General features: G+C 53.0%; 2 protein-coding genes across 8 annotated transcripts in view; one reads left to right on the top strand and one right to left on the bottom strand.

Moving 5' to 3' along the window:
- ADCY7 (adenylate cyclase 7) overlaps positions 1-15,535 on the top strand; it is a 64,221-nt gene extending 48,686 nt beyond the window's left edge. For 5 of the 6 annotated variants that reach the window (XM_087420282.1, XM_087420280.1, XM_087420281.1 and 2 more), the window contains exons 11-26: positions 2,327-2,518; positions 2,832-2,866; positions 3,369-3,452; positions 3,765-3,837; positions 5,011-5,108; positions 5,911-5,995; positions 6,463-6,588; positions 7,436-7,534; positions 8,129-8,427; positions 9,264-9,354; positions 9,747-9,902; positions 10,591-10,737; positions 11,289-11,393; positions 11,782-11,896; positions 12,515-12,639; positions 12,847-15,535. In XM_087420282.1, the coding sequence (XP_087276408.1) occupies positions 2,327-2,518; positions 2,832-2,866; positions 3,369-3,452; positions 3,765-3,837; positions 5,011-5,108; positions 5,911-5,995; positions 6,463-6,588; positions 7,436-7,534; positions 8,129-8,427; positions 9,264-9,354; positions 9,747-9,902; positions 10,591-10,737; positions 11,289-11,393; positions 11,782-11,896; positions 12,515-12,639; positions 12,847-12,993 (1,977 nt within the window). In that variant the 3' untranslated portion in view covers positions 12,994-15,535. The remainder of the gene's footprint in view (positions 1-2,326; positions 2,519-2,831; positions 2,867-3,368; positions 3,453-3,764; positions 3,838-5,010; positions 5,109-5,910; positions 5,996-6,462; positions 6,589-7,435; positions 7,535-8,128; positions 8,428-9,263; positions 9,355-9,746; positions 9,903-10,590; positions 10,738-11,288; positions 11,394-11,781; positions 11,897-12,514; positions 12,640-12,846) is intronic. The other variant, XM_014788372.2, reaches the window with a different exon arrangement.
- Positions 15,536-17,030: 1,495 nt separating this feature from the next.
- BRD7 (bromodomain containing 7) overlaps positions 17,031-24,925 on the bottom strand; it is a 37,313-nt gene continuing 29,418 nt past the window's right edge. Inside the window, exons 10-17 of one of the 2 annotated variants that reach the window (XM_087420284.1) lie at positions 23,591-23,698; positions 23,045-23,180; positions 22,466-22,577; positions 20,874-20,930; positions 18,712-18,826; positions 17,930-18,073; positions 17,601-17,744; positions 17,031-17,266 (exon numbers count right to left, since the gene is read on the bottom strand). In XM_087420284.1, coding sequence (XP_087276410.1) covers positions 17,211-17,266; positions 17,601-17,744; positions 17,930-18,073; positions 18,712-18,826; positions 20,874-20,930; positions 22,466-22,577; positions 23,045-23,180; positions 23,591-23,698 — 872 coding nt within the window. In that variant the 3' untranslated portion in view covers positions 17,031-17,210. The remainder of the gene's footprint in view (positions 17,267-17,600; positions 17,745-17,929; positions 18,074-18,711; positions 18,827-20,873; positions 20,931-22,465; positions 22,578-23,044; positions 23,181-23,590; positions 23,699-24,925) is intronic. The other variant, XM_087420285.1, reaches the window with a different exon arrangement.

Raw genomic sequence — 24,925 nt, 5'->3', positions numbered from 1 at the left:
GAGTTAGCATCTGGGGAAACCCCTCATGAGTACCTCCAGGCTGCTCCCACCCCTCCACCGTGGGATACAGTCCAGCCCCTCACCCTGGACCCCGCAGCTTGGCCCTGCTCACTTCTCTGACCCTCCTTCCTTCCCCCTGAGTGCACTTCACCCCAGCCCATCCTCCTGTCCCCCCCGCCCCCAGGCCCTTTCCGCCGGAGGCCCGTTGTCCCTGCTGCTGCCTCCACTGGAGCCCTCTTCCCTCCCTCTATCTATCCTTTCAGCTTATTCAGTGTGGGCTCCTCGTGGGCAGGCTCGGGGGAGGGGTCCCCCTTCTCCAGGCTGCACCCCTCGTGCCTGGAACAGTGCCTGACACGGAGCAGCGTTCAGAGAGCTTGTGAGCCACCGAAGCAGAGCCCCTAACTCGCAGGGCAGTGGCAGGCGTGGCTCTGAAACCCACGCCCGCAGGGCTGCCAGTTCCGACAAGGACGGCTACAGGACGCCCAGGCAAACTTGAATTGCAGATAACAACCAAGACGTTTTTAGTATGAGCGGGTCTCCTGCAAGATTTCACTGGGCATTCTCTATTTTATCTGGCAACCCGGCCTCCCCCATCCTATTTAACTTTATTCATTCACATGGTTGAAAACTCAGAAGGCATGAAGGACGTGTGGGAGGAAGTTTCCCGCGCATCCTTTTCTGGTCAGCATGTCCCCGCTGAAGGGACCTATACAGGCGGTTTCTCCTTCCATGGGAATGTCTGTGCACAGTTCGGCGGATGGACAGTCTCCCCTGCCCTCCTCGCTAAGCCGGCGGCAGCATCCCCCACCTGTCCGCACCTCGCTCTTCACCTGACGACACACGTGGGGGACCCCCTCTGTGTGCACAGAGCGCGTCCTTGTTTCCTCTCACGACGGCACAGGGATGCTCCGGGGGCCTCCGTGGGGGACGTGGAGGCCCTTTCCCAACCCCGGCTTCTGGATGCTCTGACTCATGTCTCTTGTTACATGTGTGAGGACACGTCGGGGAGGAGTGTCCAGGGGTGGCTGGTGGGGCACCTGTGAGCTGGGGGAGGTTGGGGTGCCCTCCCTGGGGCCTGCTTCTGAGTGGGCACGCTTGTTCTCAGAACCCAGGGCTCTCTAACCCACGTTTATGTCTCAGGGAGCAGGGGTGTCTGGCTTCCCCGCCCTAAGAGAGAGGTGCCAGCGACCTTGAACTTGGGCAGCCAGGTGCTGCGTAGGTGGAGTCGCCTACTGGAGGGGGAGATGGGAAATGTAATCTCCCGCACCGGGCAGGTTGCTCACTCTCGGGACCCTGGGGCTCTCACAAAGGCCGGATTCCACGCAGTTCCCTCTGGCCAGGCAGGCAGACGCCTCTCAGGGTTTAAAAATGTTTCTATCCCGAAAGGAGGCTGGACGTTTCCAGGAAAGCCGCCGTGTGTGGCTTAGCGCGTGCCTGTGGCTGTAGGCGCTGGTCCGTGTGGGTGTGGGGACTCCTGGAGGGCAGGAATGTGGGGGCGAGGGGCCCTTGGCAGGCCTCGAGATGACGCAGGCTTGCCTGTGGCGGCCTTGGGGGTCTTTCTCTTCCCCCCCTCTTGCTCCAGTCCTGCCCATCCTCCCCAGCTGGGTGGTTCTTACTGGGGGAGGAGGCGGAGGAGGCAGCGCTGGGCCCCTCATTCGGGGCCTGGCTAAGCCACCGCGACCGTGGCTTGGCCCTGGCAGGCACGTGGCAGATAATGGACCCATGCCATGATTTGGGGGCCGCACGAGGGGAACTCCCTGGAATGCTGCCCTGGGGGTGGGGCAGCCCCGCCTTGGACGTCTCTCCGTCTCTCCGGGTTGCCAGCCAGCACTCCTTCCTCCCGGCCGCTCCCCACAGGAAGGACATGTGCCGGCCACATGTGGGAGGGCAGGGCAGGATGCCTGTGGCTTCCCTGGGCACCGGCCCCCCGGGCGCCTGCATCGGGAAGGCCCATGCCTTCAGGCCCCAAGGACCGTGTCTGGTTCCCAGAAGCCTCACGGGGCAAGTGGGGCCTTAGGGCTCAGGACCTTACGCCCCTTCTTTCCCTGGGGAGGCGAAGAAGGACGCGAGGGGCTGTCCACAGCCGTGCGTGAAGGGCAGGGCCTGAGCTGGGGCCGCCCCTACAGCCCGGCCCCGCCCGGGGTGCCCTGGGCTTCAGCCGGCCCCGGGGGAACGCAGCCCCAGCAGCTTTGTGGCCATTTTCCCCTTTCGCCAGATAGGCCCGCGCTCTGGACAGCACGGTGTGTCGGGGGAGCAGGTGGGGGAGTGGCAGCCCAGCCGGGTGAGAGGGGAGGGGATGGGACAGGCTGTGTCTGTCTGCCCACAGAGCCAGCAGCCGCCCCCGCCCAGCCACCACCTCCCCAAGCCCAAGGGGGATGCGGCCCTGAAGATGCGCGCGTCCGTGCGCATGACCCGCTACCTGGAGTCCTGGGGGGCGGCGCGCCCCTTCGCGCACCTCAACCACCGCGAGAGCGTGAGCAGCAGTGAGACTCCGGTCCCCAACGGGCGGAGGCCCAAGGTGGGTCCCCCGTCCCGGAGCGCTGGGAGCAGAGCTGGGTGAAGGGGGACAGCGGATGCTAAAGGTGTCCTCCCCGAGCCTGACAGACGGTTGTGGTCCTGCCCTGCCCCGCCTGCGGAGTGGGGCCGGGATGGTCCCTCTCCTTGTTCCCCAGACGGGGTCAGCATTGGTTCGGGATGCCTGCAGCTTGGACAGCCCCTGCCCCCGCCCCATCTATCCGAGAGTGCCCGAGATAACAGACCAGGTCCCGGGAGAGACGCCAGGGCCCTTCGTTCTGGAGAATGATGGTCTCCTCTCCTCCCTGCCCTTCTAGGCCATTCCCCTGCGGCGCCACCGGACCCCTGACAGGTAGGTGTACTGTGTTCCCCCATCACAAGCTGTGGCCTGCCTTTCTGGCCAAGTCTTGCCCCAGTCACCTCCTCCAGGCAGGCTACCCTGACCAGCCTCTGCTAAGGAGGGCAGCTTGGTGAGGCCCAGCCCTGACCACAGAGTTCACTGTGGCTTAGGTCACAGTATTTCTAGGAACCAGCACTCCACAATGATTGAGTGCCTGTCATGTACCCACCTGGTAGCAGGGTCAACAGGGTTGGTGTGAGGGAACCCTGTGGGTTTAGTGGAGGAGGCCTAGCACTGGGGGTCGGATTGGGGCTCTGCCCTCTGCCAGGCCTTCACTTGCTTTCTCTGGGCCTCAGTGGGACCTGCCTGTCCCTCCACCATCCTGCGTGAGGCTCTGGGGCCTCCTGCAGGCACCTGGGAGCCCCACTCGGGTGAGTCGTCTCGTCCACACCCCTGCCTCTGGGCAAGTGGATGCTGGCTCTGGGGTGATGCAGTTGCGGGTGTCTGATTCCAGAAGTACGTCCCCCAGGGGGCGGGCGGAGGACGACTCCTATGATGATGAGATGCTGTCAGCCATCGAGGGGCTTAGCTCCACCAGGTGAGGCTCTGAGCCCCCTGCTTGGCCCTGCCCCCCTCGAGTGGGGCCCCATGTGGCCCAGCCCACCTTGTGCCTCACACTGGGTGGCCCAGCTCCAGCTGTGTCTGGGTGGCTCCTTCCCCTCCCTGTGCTGCCTCCCGAGGGTGGCCCCTGCCAGCCACACCCCTCCCTTTCTCCTCCCTCTCCTCCTCCCCAGGGTGGGCCCCTGCCTCCATTCCCTGTCTCAAGGGTGCCCCTGCCCTTCTTTCCCCCGGAAGATGGGGTCCCGCCTCCCCCCCATCTCCCTGCCTGTGTCTGCCGCCCGCCCCACAGGCCCTGCTGCTCCAAGTCCGACGACTTCTACACCTTTGGGTCCATCTTCCTGGAGAAGGGCTTCGAGCAGGAGGTGAGGAACCGGGCTCGAGGAACGGGGGCTCCGAGGCCTGGGGTGGGACGGGGGCGCAGCCGTGGGGTGGCCGACAGTCCCAGATCTGTTCAGGGAGCGGTGTGGGAAAGCGCTCCAGCTGGCTGTTGGGCGGGGCTCCGTGCAGCCCCGCGTGGCCTCTTCCTGCTGGACCCCCCCCCCGCGACAGCCCCCGTCAGTGATTGCCCACTGGGCTGGGCAGATTTCTGCTCCCTTCAAATGCGGGAACCTTGGCTCACGGGCTGGGGCGCGCCTTAGGCTGACGGCATCGGCCTCACAGTCAGGAGAAAGCCCCAGACTTGGCACCAGCCTTGAAGGGACCTGATTGGCCTCCCCTCTGGCCACTACAACGCATGCTTTTCGCACACTAGTGACCATTTGTCTATTTAATGAGCACCTCCTGAATCCTGGTGGTGTCATTTAACCCTGCACAGTAGGCCACGCTGGGTGCTGTTGCCCGTTTCTCAGACTGAGGTTTCAGAGCCATCTGCCTCGGGTGTGGCCTCCCCGCGAGGGGGGCCCCGGCGCCCTGGTGCTGGGACCTCCCTCCACCTCAGCCGAGGATTGGAGGGGCGCCTCCCTCTAGCTGATGCTCCCTAGGGGAGAGCTTGGGGTCTGGAGCAGGTGTGCTCCCCAGGAAGCCTGCCTGGTGGGCCTTCTGCCTCCTGTGTGACCCAGGCAGGTTGCCGGACTCCCCGAGCCTTGGCAGGAGCCCCCGTGGGCCCCATCGTGAGGGGGTGCCTGGCGTGGAGGAGAGGGCGGCACAGGGTCCCCCGCCCGCCAGCTCACGGCTTCGGCCCGGCCTCGCTCCTCAGTGTGGGGTGAGGACATCCCCACCGCCAGCCCCCATCTCCGCAGCCCCGGAGCACAGACTCTGTCCCCACCGCGGCCTGGGGCCGGGAGCTTTTCAGGGCCGGTGGAAATGAAGTGGGGGGGCGGGGCGGGGCGGGTCTTGCCTCTGCCTGTACACGGGCAGCTGCAAAGTGGACACGGATGAAAGCTCCTCGCTCACGACGACGAGCATCATTGCAGCTCGAGGGGGTGCGAGTTGTTTTTAAGCTGATTTACTGGAGGTGGGGTGGGGCCGTGAAAGGTTCAGAGCAAGTGGCCTGCAGGTGGCCTCAGCCACCGTCTCACATTCTCCGTCGCCCCCAGTACCGCCTGGCGCCCATCCCCCGGGCCCGCCACTACTTCGCCTGTGCCGGCCTCATCTTCATCTGCATCCTGCTCGTCCATGTCCTGCTGATGCCCAGGTCAGTCGGGGGGCCAGGGGGGCGGGCAGGATGGTCAAGCCCACTGGGGTCAGGGTGGGAGGGGCAGTGACCTTGCAGGACCCCCCAGAAAGCCTGCAAGGAGCTGCGTGAGCAGCAGGAAGGGGCTGGCTGTCTTGAGCTGCAGGCCTCCCCACTCCCGGATGCCTTTCACCTTTGGAGTCACCTGTTATCTGCGTGGCCGTGGAGGCATTTCGTTTTACGACCCTGGCCTGAGGTGTTTGGGTCCTAGAAGGGCGGACTCCTGAAACTGCAGCTGCCATCAGCTCCCTCTTAGATGGAGGAGTTCATGCCGCATCCGGGGGGCATGGCCAGGACATCAGGAGCTGCTGAACTTCATGCTTCTGCCTCAGGGGCCCTGTTGATGGGGCAGGGACAGGGCGCCAGATCGCAGGGAGAGGAAGATCAAGTCTTGGTGGTTTCTGGAAGGCTGGTTCAGCCAGGGGATCCGCGAAGATTGTGGTTTAGGGTGTGCTCAATAAAGACAAAACAGGGAACACTTTATATGGCACCGGGTGCCGGACGTGAGTCTGCAGGCTGCGGAATCACTCGTTTCTTATATACTTGGCCCAGAAAAGGGGACGTGACCTTGGTCTTGGTCTTCATGTCCTGGCCAGGCCTCGTGTATGTTCGTGGGACAGCAGGACCACGGTTTTCAAAGGTCCCCTTTGCTCAGTGTAAAACAGTAGTTTGAGAGGGGACGGAAGGTGCCGGCGAGCCCGAGAATTGGGGTGCTGGGAGGGGAGGGGACCCCCCAGACCTTGGGTTTCTTCCTCCTCCCCAGGACGGCGGCTCTGGGTGTGTCCTTTGGGCTGGTGGCCTGTGTGCTGGGGCTGGTGCTCAGCCTGTGCTTTGCCGATGAGCTCTTGGTGAGTGGGGAGGCCCCTGACAGCCCGGCTGCGCCCTGCTGGGTGTGGAGCTGTGGTGGGGCTAGCCCCTGCGCACTGCCCCTCCCTCTGGCCCTGGTCCCTCCCCCGGGGCCCTCCCTGGGGAGCTTTGCTGGGCTGAGCCCCCATGCCCCCGCCTGGAGGGCAATTTGCTGAGTGTTCCCGAGGCTTCTCCCAAGAATTCCGCTTTCCCAGGCCTGCTGGTGGTCCCCACGTGGCTGTGGCTGTCCAGGACCCCAAGGATGGGAGTGTCCCTTCTGTCTGCAGGCCAGGCCTGTGCTGAGCTCTGGGCTGGGCACGCCTGTGCCGGCGGACACGCCGTAGGGGAGCTCTCCGGAGCTCTCGCATCTGCGGGGCCTGGGACCAGGCGCTCCCCAGGCCAAGGCCTCAGGCAGGCTCTCCCTGCTTGTCCGGCCGGCGCTCAGTGACTTGACCCCGTGACCCCACAGAGGTGCTGCCCGGCCTGGGGGTCGCTCCGGGCCGTCTCCGAGCGGGTGGAGACGCAGCCCCTGCTGCGGTTGTCGCTGGCGGTGCTGACCATTGGCAGCGTGCTCACCGTTGCCGCCGTCAACCTGGTGCGTTCTGGGGGCGGGCAGGTAGGCCCTGGGAAGGCCCCGCGTGCCCCGGCACACTTCCTGGGTGGAGGGAGCCAGTCTTTGACCCTGGGAGCCCCCAGATTCTAGAATCCTATCATCTTGTAACCCTGTCCAGAGCCCCGGGGCGGGCCCTGCGAGGTGCCCACGGCGGGTTGGGGCTCCTTATCTTCGTTCTTCAGAGGAGGACGTGGGGCCCCCGGAGAGCTTACGTGGCCAACCCCACAAGGAAGAGATGTCCTGAACTGCCACGGTGTCCTTGGCATCCGCTTCCTTCTTCACGGCCCCCTGGGGAGGCCCGTCCCCCGCTCTCTGAGACTCAGTTTCCTCACTAGGGAAGAGTTGCCCAGGGCACAAGCTGGGGGGGACACCTGAGCCCCTGCTTCCGGGGCCCCTGCTCCGGTGCTCTATGCTGCAGACGGCTCCGGTCCGCTGCTGGCCGGAGCCGTCTAGAGCCGGGGTCTCCCCCCCACCTCCCTGTCTCCGACACCCTGGGCTCTGTGACCACCTCCCTCAGTGTCCCCTGGGAAGAGGGGACTCCCTGAAAACGCTGACCCCAGGTTCTCCCTCGCCCGCCCCAACCAGCCTCTGATGCTCTGGGGGTGGGGCCCACGTGTCTTCATTTTACACCCTTCTCTCCCCCGCCCCCCGGGAAGCCGACGGCTGCCGTGGAAACTCAGGCACAGCGGCTCTGGCTGTGCCTAGAGCTGGGCCTGGTGGGGGATGCCCGAGATGCAGACACCTCGGGCCCAGCCCTTCCGGCCCCTCCAGACCCCCAGCCCTGCTCGGCCCCAGATCCCCCCCTCACAGGGACCTGTCTCCTCTGCAGCCGCTGATGCCTCTCCCAGCCCTGGGGCTGCCTGCTGGGAACGAGACGAGCCCGAGGGCCGTGAGCAGCAGGGAGAGGACCCTGTGCGAGCTCCTCCCGGTGAGTGTGTCTGGGTGCTGGCCCGGCCCTCTGGGTGCGGCTTGTCCTCACTCAGCATGTAGTGGGGGCAGTGGGGTTTCAGGTGGCTGTGTCATGGGGAGGGAGTGGGGGAGAACTGGGAGATGAAGCTGGAGCTAGGTTTGATCCAAGAGCTTGGTCTTCATCCTGGGGGCCATGGGGAGCCACAGCATGATCTTGAGCAGAGGGGTAACGTGGGCAGAGATGCACTTTGGGAAGGGCAAGCTCATGGCAGAACTCGAGACAGGGAGGCTGTTCAGGCGTGTGCACACCACTGCCCAGACTTCTGTCCCATCCACACACCACCTGCACTTTTATTTGCCTTTTTTTTCCTTTAAATGAGTTCATTTGCCATCAATAGAAGTAAGAACACAACATGAGAAAACGGTAGGTTCTGTTGCCCGCTCTCTGTTCAGAAGGGTGGTCAGCAAGGTGAGAGAGCAATGCTGAAGACACTGGCTCTCCACGGAGTCCCCCGAGGGGGAGAGGGGCTCCGTGAGGCAGTGTGTCGGTGCTAAGGTGGCGGCCGCTGGTCTGGGAGGTGCCTCTCGGTGACCGACGTGCCCCCCTCCCCAGTATTACACTTGCAGCTGCATCCTGGCCTTCGTCGCGTGCTCCGTGTTCCTGCGGATGAGCCTGGAGCTGAAGATCGTGCTGTTGACAGTGGCCCTGGTGGCCTACCTGGTGCTCTTCAACATCTCCCCGTGCTGGCAGTGGGGCTGCTGTGGCCACAGCCTGGGCAACCTCACCATGACCAACAGCACCCTCAGGTGGGGCCTAAAGCCCTCACTGCCGGGACCCCAGTCCCTCTGCCCGTCTCGGCTGTGGCCCATTCGAGCACCTTCTGTTTTGCTTGGATGTCATTTCAAGCTAAGGTGTGTCTGCATTCAGTCCCGTCTGGACTGGACGCCTCGTGGGCTGGACTGGCAGGTGGCATGGTTCCATTTTACAGAAGGGGGTTGATGGGCCCAGGGCCCAGTCTGCAGGCCTCAGAGCTAAAGAGTGGGACTCATTTGCAGGTTGTCTGGAGGACGTCTCTGGTCCCACCGAGGGCGCCTGGGTTGTCCCGTCTCTAGGCCAGCCTGGGGTGGGGGGAGGCAGGCTTCCACTCTAGACCAGTCCCCTGTGTGGAGCCGTGTCATAGATCTCCACAGCCTTCTGGGAGGAGCAGTTGTCTCTGTTTGTCCCTGGACAAGTGGGTGACACCTGTGGCATGGGAAGGGCTAACGTGTGCATGGTTCTGGGGGCTCTGGGTCCCAGGGTTGAGGAGAGGGGCCTGGCTCCTCTGGAACTGAAGGGCTGGAATTTGGGGATGGAAAACAAAATGTCCTGTGGGTCTGGCTCGTACCTGCAACCTCCCTCTGCTGGTCTGTGCATCCCTGGCGCCCTTCCGGCTGCTCCCTACCTGCCTGGAGCCTCTCCTTCCCTCTGCCCTGGCTCTCCCTTGTCCTCCGGGGTGAGCGCGATGTCACCTCCGTGGGCCGCCCTCATCTCCCCGTCAGCCTCTACCCCACCACGCTCTTCTCTTTACAGCCTGGAGTCGTCTTGTTCACTTTCTCTGCTGTGGGAATGTGGGCTCTGTGGGCAGAGGTCCCCCCCGTTCACTCTGTCCCACGGGCCGCGCCGAGTGTCTGGGCCCCGCGCCGCCTCCGTGTTCGGGGCTGGGTGGGGACTGGTAACGACTCCTGCCTTTGCCCTTCCTCTCCGGCAGCTCCCCACTCTGCTCGTCATGGGATCTGAAGACGACGATCAACTTCTCCCTGGTCCTGTTCTACACAACCCTCATCATGCTCTGCAGACAGGTGAGGCCAGGATGTGCCCGCCGCAAGCCTAGCTCTGCTCAGCCTCCTCCCTCCCCTCCACCTGGGGGAGCGCGGGGGGCGGCGGGGGCTGCCTCAGATTTTGAGCAGCACGGAAGACAACAGACGGTCCCGGGGGGAAGCCCCGGCTCAGGGGTCCCGAGTCAGTGTCCTTACGCCCTGCATCACCTCCCTTCAGGACACGAGGGACAGTCAGTCCTGCGGGTCACTTGAGAACTGAGTCACGGCTGACTGGGATTCTGAAGCCCTTGGGAGGTGGCTGTAGAGTTGGAGACATTTGCCAGGGTGCAGGGTGGGAGCGCCGGGTTACGACGGGGTGTGCCCTTCTGCCCTCGCTCACGGTGGCCGTGACACTGATCTTCCCGCCACTGCAGATTGACTATTACTGCCGCTTGGATTGTTTGTGGAAGAAGAAATTCAAGAAGGAACATGAGGAGTTTGAGACCATGGAGAATGTGAACCGCCTTCTTCTGGAGAACGTCCTGCCAGCCCACGTGGCTGCCCACTTCATTGGTGACAAGTTAAATGAGGTGGGTGCAAGCAGGGGCTGGCCCCTCGGCTGGGAGGAGACAGAAGGCACCGTGCGGTCTGGCTGAGGTTGGAGCTAAGGTGCCTGCTGAGCGTGTGTCCGTGGTCCGGGCCTCGCCCGCACGCCCAGGAGACAGCGCCTGCTGTCAGCTGTGCGAACAGAGACCTGGGTCTGGGTGTGAGCGTGGACGAAGCACCTCACTTCCCTGGGCCTGGATCCTCGCACTTGTAAAACGGGGCTGACAGTACTTAGCTGGCAGGACTGTCGCGACGATCAGATATATGTCCAGGTATTTGTAATCTGGACAATCTCTGTTGATGAAAATGTATTTCCACCAATTCTGTGTCACAGTGTGAGTTTTATAGATGAGGAAACTGAGGCCTAGTGGGTACAGAACCCAGGTCTCCTGATTGTTCCCAGCTCCTGCTGTACAGACCCGTGTACTCAGAGCCACACCAACCCGAGCCCGCCCCTCCCTGCCCCGCTGGTTCAGACTCTTCTGTCTGTGTCCCCAGCTGCTCTCAGGTACAGCCAGGCTGATGCACTGGCCCAGCCCTCCCTCCCCGCAAAGCTTCGCTGACAGCTGAGTAGCCTCTGCTCCTGAAGCACGAGGATGTGACCCCCGTCTGTTCCCTGTCCCTGCACGAGGCCACGCGGCCACTCCCTCCTGTCCTCCCTGCCCCATGCAGGACTGGTACCATCAGTCGTACGACTGCGTCTGTGTCATGTTCGCGTCCGTGCCAGACTTCAAGGTGTTCTACACGGAGTGCGATGTCAACAAGGAGGGCCTGGAGTGCCTTCGCCTGCTCAACGAGATCATCGCCGACTTCGACGAGGTCCGGCTGTGCCCTGGGTGGGGGGCACGGGGCATCCTGAGCCCCAAGTGACAAATGGGCTGCGGTTCCCTTGGGTGGACATACAGGACACAAATTATAAAAGATATGAATTTGCCTTTTTCTTTGTTCTAGTCAATAAGTATTTTGTTGTTTTCTCCGTGAGGGGTAGCTTGCTAAGACAGATTTAGGTCCTTGTAGCACGGCCTGATTTCCAGCTAAGCCCATGCTATCAACCTGTTCCAGAGGAAGTCAGTGTGGGCTTGACTCTCAGCTGCAAGTAATCGACATGCCTGTGTAGACGCTGCTGAGCTGAGTCTGCTCCTCACAGAGAAGGAGAGGCCAGACGGGAACGGAGGGAGGGGACGAGACAGGGACTGTCAGGGCAGACAGAGACGGCAGGAGCGGGGAGGGAGCCAGGGCCCTGTCCCCACTTGTACCTCGGCCTGAGGAGTATCTGTGTTAGAAGTGGTGGGTGGGAATCCTACCCCTTCTCAGAACCTGGGGTGGGCTGGGCTGCAGCTGTCGCATGGCCTTGCCTCCTTGTCCTGCAGCTGCTGTTAAAGCCCAAGTTCAGCGGTGTGGAGAAGATCAAGACCATCGGCAGCACGTACATGGCAGCTGCAGGGCTCAGCGTCCCCTCGGGGCACGACAACCAGGTACTCAGCGGATCTCGTGGCCTCTGTCCCAGACCCACGTGAGGGGAAATTCAGCAGCCAGTCCCCAGACCTGTCACCTTACTTAAAGGGGGCACCTCCCCATGCCCTGTGCTATGAAGGAAGGGCAGAGAAGCTCCTGACTCAGCCTGGGGGAGGTTTTTGGTGGTGGTGGGGCAGGAGGCCCCTCCCTTGGAGGTGAGCAGGTCCTGGACCCTCTGGAGGAGCCTCTGGCACATCTCTGCCCACCCGCAGCCCCTCCCTGTGGCTGTCAGGCCCATGCTTGTGCACCAGTGCTCACCAGCCCTGGAGCGTCCACCTGACGCTCTGTTGAGGCAGGAGGATGTGGTGTGGCGCCCACGGTCCCCAAGCACAGAGCTCTGTCCCACAGGACCTGGAGCGGCAGCACGCCCACATTGGCATCATGGTGGAGTTCAGCATCGCCCTGATGAGCAAGCTGGACGGCATCAACAGGCACTCCTTCAACTCCTTCCGCCTCCGAGTGGGTGAGGGCCCTGGGCAGGCGGGCCAGGACGGGCTCTGGGTGGGAGATGGCCAGCCCCTGCCTAGCCCACTCGCACATCTATCCGGCATACTTTGCTGTCTGCTATGGAAAGTCTTAGCAAGCCCTCTCTGATCTTACGCCCCCAGGGATTGGGTAATTATTCTTTCTTTGCATAGTATTAAGTTACTTCTGAAAGTTTTAGGTAAACAGGAATATATCACTGCAGAAAAGGGAGAACAAAACATCACAGGCTGTGAATAGATGACCTTAAACTACACTGAGAACAAACCAAGGTATTAATCTGTGATCACTATTAGCTAAGAGTCACACTCAAAGCTCAAGTCTTTCTTTGTTAAGAGGAGATCAGCAGATACCAGGAGAGTAACATCAGGCCCAGACATCTCGAGTAACGCAGTCTGGAAAAGAACACGCAGGGAGGGCCCTTCTCACATCCTGAGAGTGGTCTCCGTCAGAGCTGGGAAGCGCAGGTCCAGCCTTCAGTTCAGTTGTGTTGTCAGTGCTCTGTGTTGTGAGTGGAGTCTGTGGCCTCCCCTAAGGGCAGAGGCCCCAGGCTTTGCCTCTGAGTTGCAAAGTTGCCAAGTGCAAACATTATCTTTAGGCATAAACCACGGGCCTGTGATTGCTGGAGTGATTGGGGCACGAAAACCTCAGTATGACATCTGGGGAAACACAGTCAACGTTGCCAGCCGCATGGAGAGCACTGGGGAACTCGGGAAAATCCAGGTAAGAACCCACCTGGGGAGACCCATAACCCGGGGGAGAGAACTCCCCAGAAGTGCGAGGACCTGGGCAGCAATCAGCCATGGATTCTACCATGAAGGCTTGGAGGGAACCAGACATGTACACTGCTCATTGGCCCATTTCTGTGTGTCCCTCTCACAACACATTTTCCTCCTGCTTCTGAAGACTTAGGTCTCCTTTCCTTTTCAGGTTACTGAAGAAACAAGTACCATCCTCCAGGGCCTAGGTTATTCTTGTGAGTGCCGCGGACTGATCAACGTCAAAGGCAAAGGCGAACTGAGGACTTACTTTGTCTGCACAGACACTGCCAAGTTTCAAGGGCTGGGGCTGAACTGAGAGGGCTTTTGGTAGATGCAGAACATGCTGGAAGCCAGTTTCCCTCCCTGAAGCAAGCCAAGAGGAAGAGCAGCCCTACAGCAGTCTCAAAAGCATCCCAAGGGTTTGGCCACCACCCTGACAGACGGCGGTGCCTGGCTTCCTTGGATGGGCACTAGAGGATTTCTCGGAACGTGCGCCAGAGCCTGGCTTGAGGCGACCACTGAGCCTTAGCGTGCACAGGTGGCCAGAACCTCCACACCAGCGGAATCTACAGCACAGCCTCCAGCACAGCAGGAAAGGGCTCGTTTGTGGGCTTCAGACCCTCGTGCCCCTAGGTGCTGTGGAGGAGATCGGAGAGCACTGACTTGAACACACATTCCCCTCACCGAGCTGCACAAGGGAGACTCGTCTTTTCTGGGTACAAGACCGAGACAAGTTGTCCATCATGGGTTGGGGACCCCTTCTCCCAGTGGACCAACTACAGGATTCTCCACTTCTCACACAAGCATTCGGGTAAAGAGAATCGGAAAGGGTGTTTTAAACCTATAAAAGGTTTCAAGCAGTAGGGAGAAAAACCCGTGAGGGACGCTTGTTCTTTTTTGCCATCTCTGGCATATGTTTGTTTTAAATGGATACATTGCTAATGGAGGTTTTATCCTTTTAAATGACTTCTTAGGAGCTAGACAAAATATCTTCCCTCCAGTATATTCTTTGCCTTTTTAACCACTGACACATAAGCAGGACTGCTGTCCAGTGCCGGCTTATGGGATTAGCCTGGCTGTGGACGGAGCTCTGAGGAATGTGGCTCATGGCAAGGCGGCAAGAAGCGACGTAGCCGTGGCTTTGAATCACACCACTTTGATGCCAACATTTTGAGGTTTCAGAAAAGCCTAGAAAACAAGGCACCTCCTCTGAGCCCTTCCCTGACCACTCATGCATTTTGAGTATTCCTCTGCAATCTTCAACTATACCTTAGTCTTTATATTGGGAAGGAAAGGAGTCTGTGTAGAGAGAACTTGGACAGCCTGTAGTATTCTTTCCTTTTCTTTAGTCCTCATCACTAACTTTGAAGCCCTTCAAAAGTAAAAGGTCCTACTCAGCATCAGCACGTGTAGAGGTTCCTGTATCTGGGAAGCCAGCAGCGTCACAAATGCTGAGATGGTCTTGTTCTGAACCGAGTGAACTAAGGCAAGTGCACAAAGCCAGGCCTGTGAGATGATGTCTTACAGTGCTTCACCTCTGAAAGAATCAAAGCCAGCCTACATTTCAGGGTGAGAAATAAATGCCCCTTCCTTTTTCTGAATTTAAGAGCATCCCAGGATTGCTATTACAGTTGAATTTCGCTAGATAGCAGTGATTCTTAGCCGGAAGTCCTCTGTGAAGCCTCTGAAATTATACCGAAAATCTTGGGTACAGGAGACTTCAAAAGAGCTGACGGGGCTGCAGACAGGTGACTAAGCAGCCAGGTCTGCCTGGGATGGAGGGTCTGGGACGAGTGCCACCCTGTGTGCAGCCAAGGGCAGGGAGGGGGACTGAAACAGATCTGCTGTCTGCGCGTGCCGTGTCTTGCTGTGGGGCTTACCAGCCCCAGAAGGGGCGTATTCTAATTTGCACGAAGGTGCTGGCTGGGCTAGAGGCAGCTCTGATGTGCTGCATGTAACTGGAATAGGTCTGAATATGAACAAATTACAAGAACTTGCTGTGTAAAGGAACTTAACGGCAAAAACGCTGGTAAGGGAAATAATCCTTACTGAAATTGCCTTTTTTTTAACACTTTTCGTACAAAGGGCTGGCTTCAGGTAATGCTGTACTAAACTCTATACTCTTCAGTCAGCGGTGACCAGGGCTGCTCAGCAGGGCCCCCGGGAAGTCAGCAAGGCTCTGTCGCTGCTCCAGGTGGGCGCGAGTCTGTGCTGGGCCTCTCTGAGGTGGACGTGCAGTTGCTTCTTTTCCTCCAGCAACAGAAATCCCCATGGGGAGTTTAAAAAATCAGTTGCCATTCATGTATTTTTCTTTATTTCCAATTAAAGCACTGAGCTCGGAAAAGAATATTCTGTAAGTTTTTCCTTTTTGATGTTTAGATCATAGTGTGTAACTGACCATACAAATCACTGCAGTTATTTTTTATAAATCTGTTTTCCAACTACCAAGCCATTTCCTCATCGGTGTCATTTTGTTTTATGAAAAGACAAGTATCTTTTCTAACAAACGCTGACCTTCTCTATGGGTCAAGGACTTGCTTAAAATTTCTACTAAGGCAGCCTTACTGACTCCAGTGAAAATCACACCTGAAGTTTTCTGGTTTACTTATTAGGAAACGTTCCTCACAGAAAAGATGATCATTAACCACTGTGTGCATTGTGTATATAACAGGTGAATGTACAGAAATATGCTTTGAGAAGGTACATGCAAATAACTAGGGGTTATTCTGTATACTGAATATTTATAGATCTGTAACACTTGTTTCAAAATGTATTTCATTTTTATATTTCATTTTTATAAAGTGCCAGTGTTTCTACTTTGTTTAGCTTTTAATACATTAAATTAGCAATTTGGAAAACCTGAATGTCCTAAAGTGTTTTGAATTTAAATGTTTCTTTGATCTTCAGGAACTTACCTTAGCTAAACAGATCTAAAGTTTAAGAATCGATTACTGCCTGAATTATATGTGAGAAATTAAACTGTAAAAACACTTGATAAATACAGATTTGAACTGATTTTTTAATTCTTTTGGCATATGATTTTAAGTAGGTTTTAAGGGCCGGCCCCGTGGCTTAGCGGTTAAGTGCACGCGCTCTGCTGCTGGCGGCCCGGGTTCGGATCCCGGGCGTGCACCAACGCACCGCTTCTCTGGCCATGCTGAGGCCGCGTCCCACATACAGCAACTAGAAGGATGTGCAGCTGTGACATATAACTATCTACTGGGGCTTTGGGGGGGAAATAAATAAATAAAATCTTAAAAAAAAAAAAAAAAGTAGGTTTTAAAAAGATCAGGTCATCTTAAACTCTCTTGAATCAATTTTCTTTCACCATGCTTTTTCTTGCTAAATGTTGGTTTTCAAAGTCCAGATTATAAAATAAAAGGGTGCCCTGCCTGGGTGTCTCACAGAAGGGCTTCGTACAGTCTGAGTGGGTCTTAGACTCAGGTGTTTCCTGAGCTAGGTCAGTCTAGTGCCTGGTTACAGAAGAGGACCGCCTGTCCCACGGTCCCCACTCAGATAAAGAGCTGCTCGGGCACTTGACCTTTGTGTCTCAGATAACAGGAGCTGAGTGTTGGTTCAGGGGCACGCTGGGGCACAGGTGACCCGTGAGAGGCAGTAAACAGAAACGGAAACTTCTCTTCAAGCTCCGGGCTTCCCTTATATATTCACACATCTGTGAATTAGTCTATTAGCTTATTTGGCTTATCCTTTTATCATAGTTCCAAATGACTCTCTCAAAAATGGAAAAAATAAACCAAAAAGGAACACCAGACAGGTCAGTGCTGTGAGACTCCTGGTGCTTTTCTTCTGGGGAGGGTGCCGGGGGGGCCCAGTCACCTAGTCCTTCTCCCCAAGGACATCGTTCCATCAGGTGCACAGGGGACATACAGTCAACTCTCAAGTATTTTCAGTGTGTTTGTTTTCACGGTATAACACTGGAAAATCTCACTGGATGGGGATTTTTAAACAGTCTCTTGTTATGGTCCTATCTGTGAAACAGGAGGAGGAAGCCTTTTCTCTGTTCTGAAAGGACTGTGCCAGGTCGACTCCTGCTTTCTGCTCAGCATGCAGCAGGTCAAAGTCTCACTCCCTCCTCATAAGGCCCCATTTTGCATAAATCATCAGGATGAAATCTGCTAAGTCAGGCACTATTTGGTTATAACTGCTTTGATTGGGAGCGTGGCCAACGTGGAAAAATGAGGGATTTCAATTATTTGGGGGACTTGCTTCTTTTAATGGATGGTCACGAAAAAGGCTGTTTTATTTTCTGAGCTTATCTCTTTATCGCTTCATCCTCAGATTCAAACCCAGGGAAAGGTTAAGGGGTAACTTAGCTGATATGCACAATACAGCTCAGAGTCCCAGGTTCAGCTTTATTACCTAATAGAAGCCCAATCTCTGGAACATTAAATTAATTGTTCCAAAGTTTAATTAAAAACACAATTTACAAATATTTAATATCTTCTGAAAAGCATTTCCAAGTTAAGAATGAAAAAAATATATACATAATATATAATCAAGTACCAGTTAGCTTCAAATCCCATCAGGTCCACACTCAGCAACATCAGTCTTTCTGGGTTCTTCAAAATCTGAAAGAAAAAACCACCACTTCCTTCAGCACTTTCTTCCTTTAAATTAAAAAAGGGATGTGAAGGTAAAGGTAGCGTCCAGAATAATAACTGTTGACAGTCCTTTACCACGTCCAAGGTTAAAGACTAATTGCATTAGGCTATCACTGTAGCTTTTTTGGCAAATATGTGAGATCTTTATTAATTCTTTAGATTAGATGGAAAGAAAACTAAAAGTAGTTTATACATTAACAACACACAGAGACAAAACTTCACATGTTACTTGAGAGGAGAGGACTGATGTTCCTTTCACTCACAACAGCCCTCCACTCTCCCGGAGACAGGGGGCACGTACCTTCCGTTAAATCGACAAGGTTGTTTTCTACGACAGGGGAGGGGATGGAAATCCCCATTGCTTTTCGAACTCCATACATGCTTACAATATCACCTGGAGTTACTTGCTGTGCAAGCTCTTTAAGATTATTCGTCACTTGTTCAGCTAGAAAGAAAAAAAATTAAAAACAGTTCTAGGTATTAAAATGTGGTTCCTTTAGATAATTAAAATCGAAAGAATAAATATATAAATGCAGAAAATCCACTGTCCCTGGTGTTCACTTCAGCGTTCCTTTACAGTGGTATCACTCCTCAACTCATCCCGACCCTTCTACCGGAGGGGCAACATACCGAGATGCATCTCCCTGTATGAGGGACCCAGGAGACAGATGGTGTTGGGAGGGGGTCTGGTGCTGAGACGCTCGTTCTGGGCTTCCTGGAGCTCCCTGAGCAATCTGGTGGTCTCGTCAAGTTTCTTCTGGAACACTTCAGCTTCTGTACGGTAAGAAAAATAACACACTAAAGATAACATGGAGATACTTGTGTTTGATCTTTTTCCCTCCACTTATTTTTTTTTACTCTTTCACTCTTTATTTCACTCATGATATAAACCCATAGTAACAGAATGTGAATCCTTATGATGTGATGCCCATGGTCTCGGTGTCCCCAGCATTTCTGTATTCTCTGCTTCTAATATATTTGGGCACAACCCGGTAATTTAATGGCTTCCTGTGATCCCTGGGAAGTTCCAATCTCTAATTAAATTTTAGACAGGAAATATATAGAGAAGATGAAATCAAGGTATAGAAATTGCTTAAAATATGTAGGCCTAGAAAGTCACGACCACTTTGCCTGTCAGGTTTGCTTCCTCACTTCTACTTACATTTCATCTTGTACGGTGAACTGAGCCCCAGGCTCTGGGGTTTTGCTGTTTATTGGTTAGTCTTCTCTCCTCAAAGGAATAACCCCCTGCTCAAATGAAAACACCACAGCCATGCTTCACCGCTCACTGAGGCATGGCCAACCAAGACTTTCCTGTGGTGAATGGTTCTGTTCATCTGTACTAATGTGACATTAAATCTTGACTGCCTGTGTCATGAAGCGTTTCCATCAAACCCTCTGGAGACACTCACCTTCAGAGTCAAAAACTTCCACTGGTGCGCCAAAGTTTGTCACTGCTTTCAGGGCTGTGAGCCTGTCCTGAGTACTGGAGTCTATAAGCCCCAGTGGCTCTATTTCTGTAATCTGCTTTAAAAAAAAAAAAAATAAAAAAAAAAGGAATTATTTGAGCTTGATAAGCTCTGACAGTGCTAGAATGAGAAGTCAGTAAAATGGCTTGTGTTTACAGGCCAAGCTACTCCACCTATCTACTGTGCAGTTATCATTTTGATGCCTATAGAAAATGTCTTCCCAGGGTACTTTAAAAACGTCATTCCCAATCCTGGCAAAGAAGTGTCCATAAATCCACACTTTTCTGTAATGTAATGATGTGTCTTATACAATTTGCAGCATTCGTTTCATATGGCAGCCACTCTAAAGATAAAGTAACCAGACCCTCGTTCCTGCCTACACTGTGAAGAACTTCTGGTGATTATGACAATGCCTCGTGTCTCCAAGGCTCATAGGCAACGTTTCAGCTCCCCAGTCCATACACCTGCACTCCTAGCGTATACCTTTGAACAAAAGACACTTCCTGGGTCTCCTCCAGGCCCCTAAGCCAGGCTGTCCATATTGCAAGGGAGAAACAAAATCCTAATAAGGGTGGAGTTTTAGTTTTGGAATCACAAGACTCCGTTTCCATAACCTCAATACTGCTGTTTAGGAACAGATCAACCTCAACAAGAAGTAATCACCAGTTAACGGTTCCATTCAAGCTCTGGTATTGCACTTGGAGCCCCAGTGCTCCACCCACACGTGGGCTAAAAGCGTGTGGTGGAGGAAACTCTGTCAGTACACACATGTGGTCTACCACTTCAGCGGGGCCCTCACAACCCTGCTCAATGTCCTTCTGCTTCTTACCCAGCTTCCTTTCCGAGTCTCAGGATTTCTTTCCTTCTTACCCCCTCACTAAGCACATGACCTTGCCTGACTCCTCTTTCCCTGAAAACATGGTTTTGTAAAAAACATCTGCATCTGCATCTGCATCTAACCTGTCTTTACTTGATCTCACATCTTCAAGTTTTCTTTCCCCTCAGTTAAAGGACTTACGTCTCTTGGATCTTAAATGTCCCAGTTTTCCTCTACTCATTTAACTCACTGAAGTCTTACCTTTTGTCCCCCCCATTCTGCTAAAATTGCTCTGATTAGGGTTATAAATGACACTTGCCAGTCTCCTCACTGGGCTTCCACACAGCCTGTGACCCTGCTGAACATTTTCCTGCATCTCCTTCTCTCATGGTTTTCCCACCTTAACTCCCGGTCTTCTCCAAGGTTCTGTCCTTTGACCTTTCCCCAGTCTGCATGTTCTCCCTGGACAGTCCTGTTCACTTTCACGACTGTTCTTGGAGTTCCAGGCCTACTCCTCCAACGATGTCCCAAATCACTCACCACGTGTGAAACCGGATGCAACCTTTCCCTGCCAAAGGTGGCTCCTTTTCCTGTACTTCCCATATGAGCTAACAATACTATTATCTACCTCATGCGCCAGAACTTGACTTGTACTGTATTTCTTGTTATTGCATATCTTTATTCTCTTCCTTTATATTGTTGCGTTAGTTGTTTTTTCGCTTAGACAAGCCCCACAGCTGTTCACTGGTCCCCTCCCTCCAGCCTCTCTCCTCCACATTTCATCACAGCATCCTATCTTCAAGGATGTGGTCTCAACTTCTGAGCCCTGCACATATGACTCTTCATCATTTGGTCTCCCCACTTTCCTCCTCTGCCCAGGTAGCCCATGGTCACCCACTTTCTGAGCACTCTGCACATGTACCCTGCTCTCTTGGATCTATTTATGTCATTACACTTGCAGCTCTGCCCACTTCAGAAGCTGGCCCTGCCTGCTGGGAAAATGCCTGTTCATCCGGCAGCCCTGTGAGGGTCTCCTTAGCTACCCAAAGCAGCTGGTTTCTCCAGCCTGTGTTCCCACATCACGTGCAGTTACAATGCGTAGTCACTGGCTCCCTGTTCACACGCTCGTCTACTGCACTGCCTACTATGCTCCCCATAGTGAAAAAAAGTTCCTTTATCTCAGGAGATACTCAATAAATATTTTTATTTTAAAATAAAGCTTTATCATTTAAGCCTTTCAGCTTATTCCCCATTTAAATATTTTGTATAAAGAATAAAATATAATCACCTCTATTTCTTTTGCTGTGTCAAGTGTCCTAGCCTGGCCTTCATCTTCAGGTGATGACTATAAGGATAAAGAAAACAACTTTTTATTAGAAGATATATAAAAAGGCAAATATCAAGAAAAATAGAAAAATATCAAGAGTTTCAGGGCAAGAGAAAAAGTAAGAATATGGGTTACTGGAATATAATTTTTAAACCAAAAATTAATTACATATCATTTTGAGCATTTTGAGAGCATTCTCTGAATCAAGAGTACCTATTTCTGGTAACTTCAAGACTGGTATCTCTATGCCTGATCCAAAAGCTACACACGTTTAAGAAAGTCTGTGGCAAACAGCACATGAGTACTAAATAATGGAGTGTGTTTTCAACAACAGGTAAATCTCTGACAAAGAGAAGATAAGAGGAGCTCTAGGGACTCTTCTGCATTAACAAAGCAATATTCTTAGACAGCAGAGGATTACTGTAAAATATTCAAATGCCACAGAGAATGTGAAAGCTTCCCATAATCCTAGTCATCAGAGATAATGCAGATATAAACAACAAATGTATCATGCACAAAAATCAGTAATGACATCTTTTTTTTTGAAGGTCACACTGTGATTTAACCAATTCCCAATTTTTAAAATTTATAAAGGATGTACCCTTATATATAACTTTTCCCTTATTTTCTAAGATAAATTATGAGAAGAACTGCTGGATCAAAGAGCAGAGAAACAAATGAAAGACATTCAATTTAGTTCAAGACTATCAATTAATTCAGATTAATTGATGGGAAGGGTATAGTAAAAATATTTTTGAACTGATGCAGAGTTGAATGTTTCTCAGGTCACGTGAACAAACAGCTCATGTGTGAAGGTTGTACAGCAGTTCTCTCTGAACCTTAGCTGCTGACTCAGCTTTGCTGACAGGTCACCCAAGGACCAATGGCCATAGGTACAGTGAGGACAGAGGAGAAGGCAACTGCAGCCACAGCTACCAGGAAGAGTTACGACCCCCAAGAGACACAGGGTTCCTTTAACTACGGTGACAAGGGCAATCTGGAGATCAACTCTCCTCTACATCAGAAGGAACATTTTTTGGTTCTAATCTTTGAGTCAAATCTCTGAATTATTCCCAATTATGAACTATGTCCAACTGAACTAGATATAGTTTACAAGTGTTAATAAAAGACAGCAGTGGGGAAGCTTTTTACTTTTTCACTTGAGGCTCCACTACTGTTATTACTACAAAATAAAGAAAAGGACGTTTTCTATCATTTTAGTCAACTCAGTTTCAAGCCAGTGAGCAAGACTTCCCTTTTTTGTTAGGGTACATAGCGCCAGCTTACTTCTGGGTTGTAAACCCCAATTTTGATTCCTACATTCTCAAGATGAGGAGATAATGACAATCCTCTGGCTCTCACAGATCCTGGTAGCTGAGTTACTTGTTTCCGTTCATTGTCCTCCACCCATGGTCTCCACCCGGGCTGGGCTGTCTTTTCAGGGGAATGGAGTTCAGCTGTCACACTGGTTAATCCCATGGTTTCGTAACACTGAATGACTAATGCTTGAGAGCCAATAATAAATTCCCCCGTTTCTTTAGCAGCATTCTTACCGTCTCCAACTCTTGCAGGGTTCTAGAATGCCCTCCTTTTGTTAAAACATCCAGTAAACTATCTGCCATAACATACGGATAATCTTGGCATGTGGCCAAAAATTCATGGATGCTGAAAGACAGAGTTGGGAAAGTCACTTCTATATAAATCATCTCCACTGGCTTAATCTTCCCATCATAGCCAACTGTTTCCATTAGATGTCCTTAATTTATACACTAAGATGTAAAACTTTCTGTCTAGGTACAACACTGTATCTACACATTTACCAGTGATAAATTTATCATCATTAGAGAATTAAACAATATCAAGAACACAGTGAAAATGAAATTCCCCTGGGAAAACCTCCTACGGAATATAAGACCCCAGGGATGGAGGGGTCCAGGGCTCAGTCCGTGGAGCTCCTTGCTCCTCCCCTTCACTTCCTCCCTAAGGTGATCTTCTTCACCTCAGGACTTTCGTATGTACTGAAAGACTCAAAGTTACACCTCCAGTTTGGACCACACCCTTTGGATATACATATGTATATCAACATTTCAGAAAAATGTGGTACTCAGAATATCGATGAATTGGTGACTTACCTGAAATCGCTCGGAAGATCAGAGTCTTCCCCATAGGTTGAATAGATTAAATCAGAATCGTCCTTGCTGATATTGGCAAATGTGGAGTCATAATGTGGTGCATAAGAACTGTAGGGTCCATAATTCAAGTATAACACTGTTGATAAAAATTAAATACTACAATACTGTTCTTTAACTTGTATGTCAATGTATTCTTTTGTTTTATTAAAGATTATTCCCTTCTAACTTTACTACTTCATTGACTGGTATGCAAAGCTAAGGCAGACATTTTCCCCCAAACAGAATACTTGTGAAGTCACAACTCAAGTGAATATTTTCTTACAAAAGGGAGAGAGAGAAAAAAAGAAAGGAAAAAACTCATTTTGAAAATGAATACCCAATTTTTCAGTTTCTCTTCAGAAGTTAATAAAACAGCTAACTAATGTTGCAAAAGTACCACCACCAAGGGAGTTAGTGAATAAAGCAATCAATGGTAATTATGCTTCTTTCCCCTAACTACTTGAACCAGAGAGGAGAGAGAAAACACTACTACGTGGGGAGCCTTACCTGGAGTCACTCTGTTCCTTTTATCCTCTTTGAACCCCTGCAAAGTATTCACTCCAGACTGAAGTCTCCCAGTTGTCATTCCCAGTCTCACAGGGCAGTAGCCTGGTTCTACAACATAAGACCGCGCACTGGAGGAGGCTCACGTGGCCATGAGCCGAAGGGCGCTCTACAGAGTGTCTGCACGGACACTGCTTCAGGCCATCGACGTGACTCTGTGAAGGAGGCTGCGCTGCCCTTACTATCCCATTTTGAACATAAGAAAATCTGAGTTTAGACAGGCAGGAATGCAGCCAGAACCAAAACCTGGTCCTTTTCATTACACTCGACTGCTTCCCAAAATCCTTTAAAATCATGCATTTTACTTATTAAAAAAAAAGACTTAAAATTAAAAGTTGGACCTTTTAATGTGAAGATGATGAGAGTAAACCAGTAGAAAAGGTTAGTGAAAGACTGAGAAGGGAATAGGTCTGATAAAGACAACAAGAACTCATAATGTATCCCGGGTAAATGCACATCTACCAGGCGTACTTGTAGTGCAGCGAGAAACAGCCTCTCAAGACGTGATCTCTGCAAACTTGGAATCAAGCCCTGTAGCGACCTGGGGGTGTGAACTGAGCAGAACTGAGAAGGACGGTATCAGGAGGAACACGGTCTCCAGCACTGTCCCATGGGAAGCGTGTTTTCTCCCCTGAAGAGGAGGCTTGGCTGTTGTACCAGGACCACTCGGGACAGAGGCTACTGCCACAGTGACCACACGATAACACACGCACTTGTGAGAGACTCCCAGCACTAAGTCAGATCCTCGCCTTCTCAGTGAGCAGTCCGGGACTTGGTGTCCTCATGGGCACTGGCACCTCCATCCAGAAGACCAAACTGAGAAGGGGACAGGGGCACCGTCCACCTTACACAGTGACTGGCCTCCTGGGGGAGCTGCTGTAAGTGAGAGAAGCCAGGGCAGCTCTGGCCACACCTGGTTACGCCCAGAGGAGCTGGGACCCCAGGAACCCACCGAGGGCAGACAGACCCCAGGTACAAAGACAGGGGAAATCGTTAAGGTGTGCCCTAAATCAAGTTAGTTGCATCTCCTATCACCACATTTTCACCGCAGCTATACTAGAAAGAGCAATGTGCTCAATCCTGTGGCATCTGACCCCAACCACATAAATTTCTACTCTGAAAAGTTCACAGAAAAGCAAAATATGAGTTTTGTTTTGAAAACAAAGCACCAGTTCCTTTTCTTCTAAGTAAAGGAACTGTTCCTTCAGCACTTCAGGAAGGGAATGCAATGCTAAAAGGCAACATTAACAGGTTCACCCTTTGAGTCTTGAATGCATC

The sequence above is a fragment of the Ceratotherium simum genome, chromosome 30 (genome assembly GCF_057802395.1).
Source record: "Ceratotherium simum simum isolate JZ-2026a chromosome 30, ASM5780239v1, whole genome shotgun sequence".
Taxonomy (NCBI): Eukaryota; Metazoa; Chordata; class Mammalia; order Perissodactyla; family Rhinocerotidae; genus Ceratotherium; species Ceratotherium simum.
The sequence above is the reverse complement of the archived record's forward strand: the minus strand, read 5'-3'. Positions and strand labels throughout refer to the sequence as shown.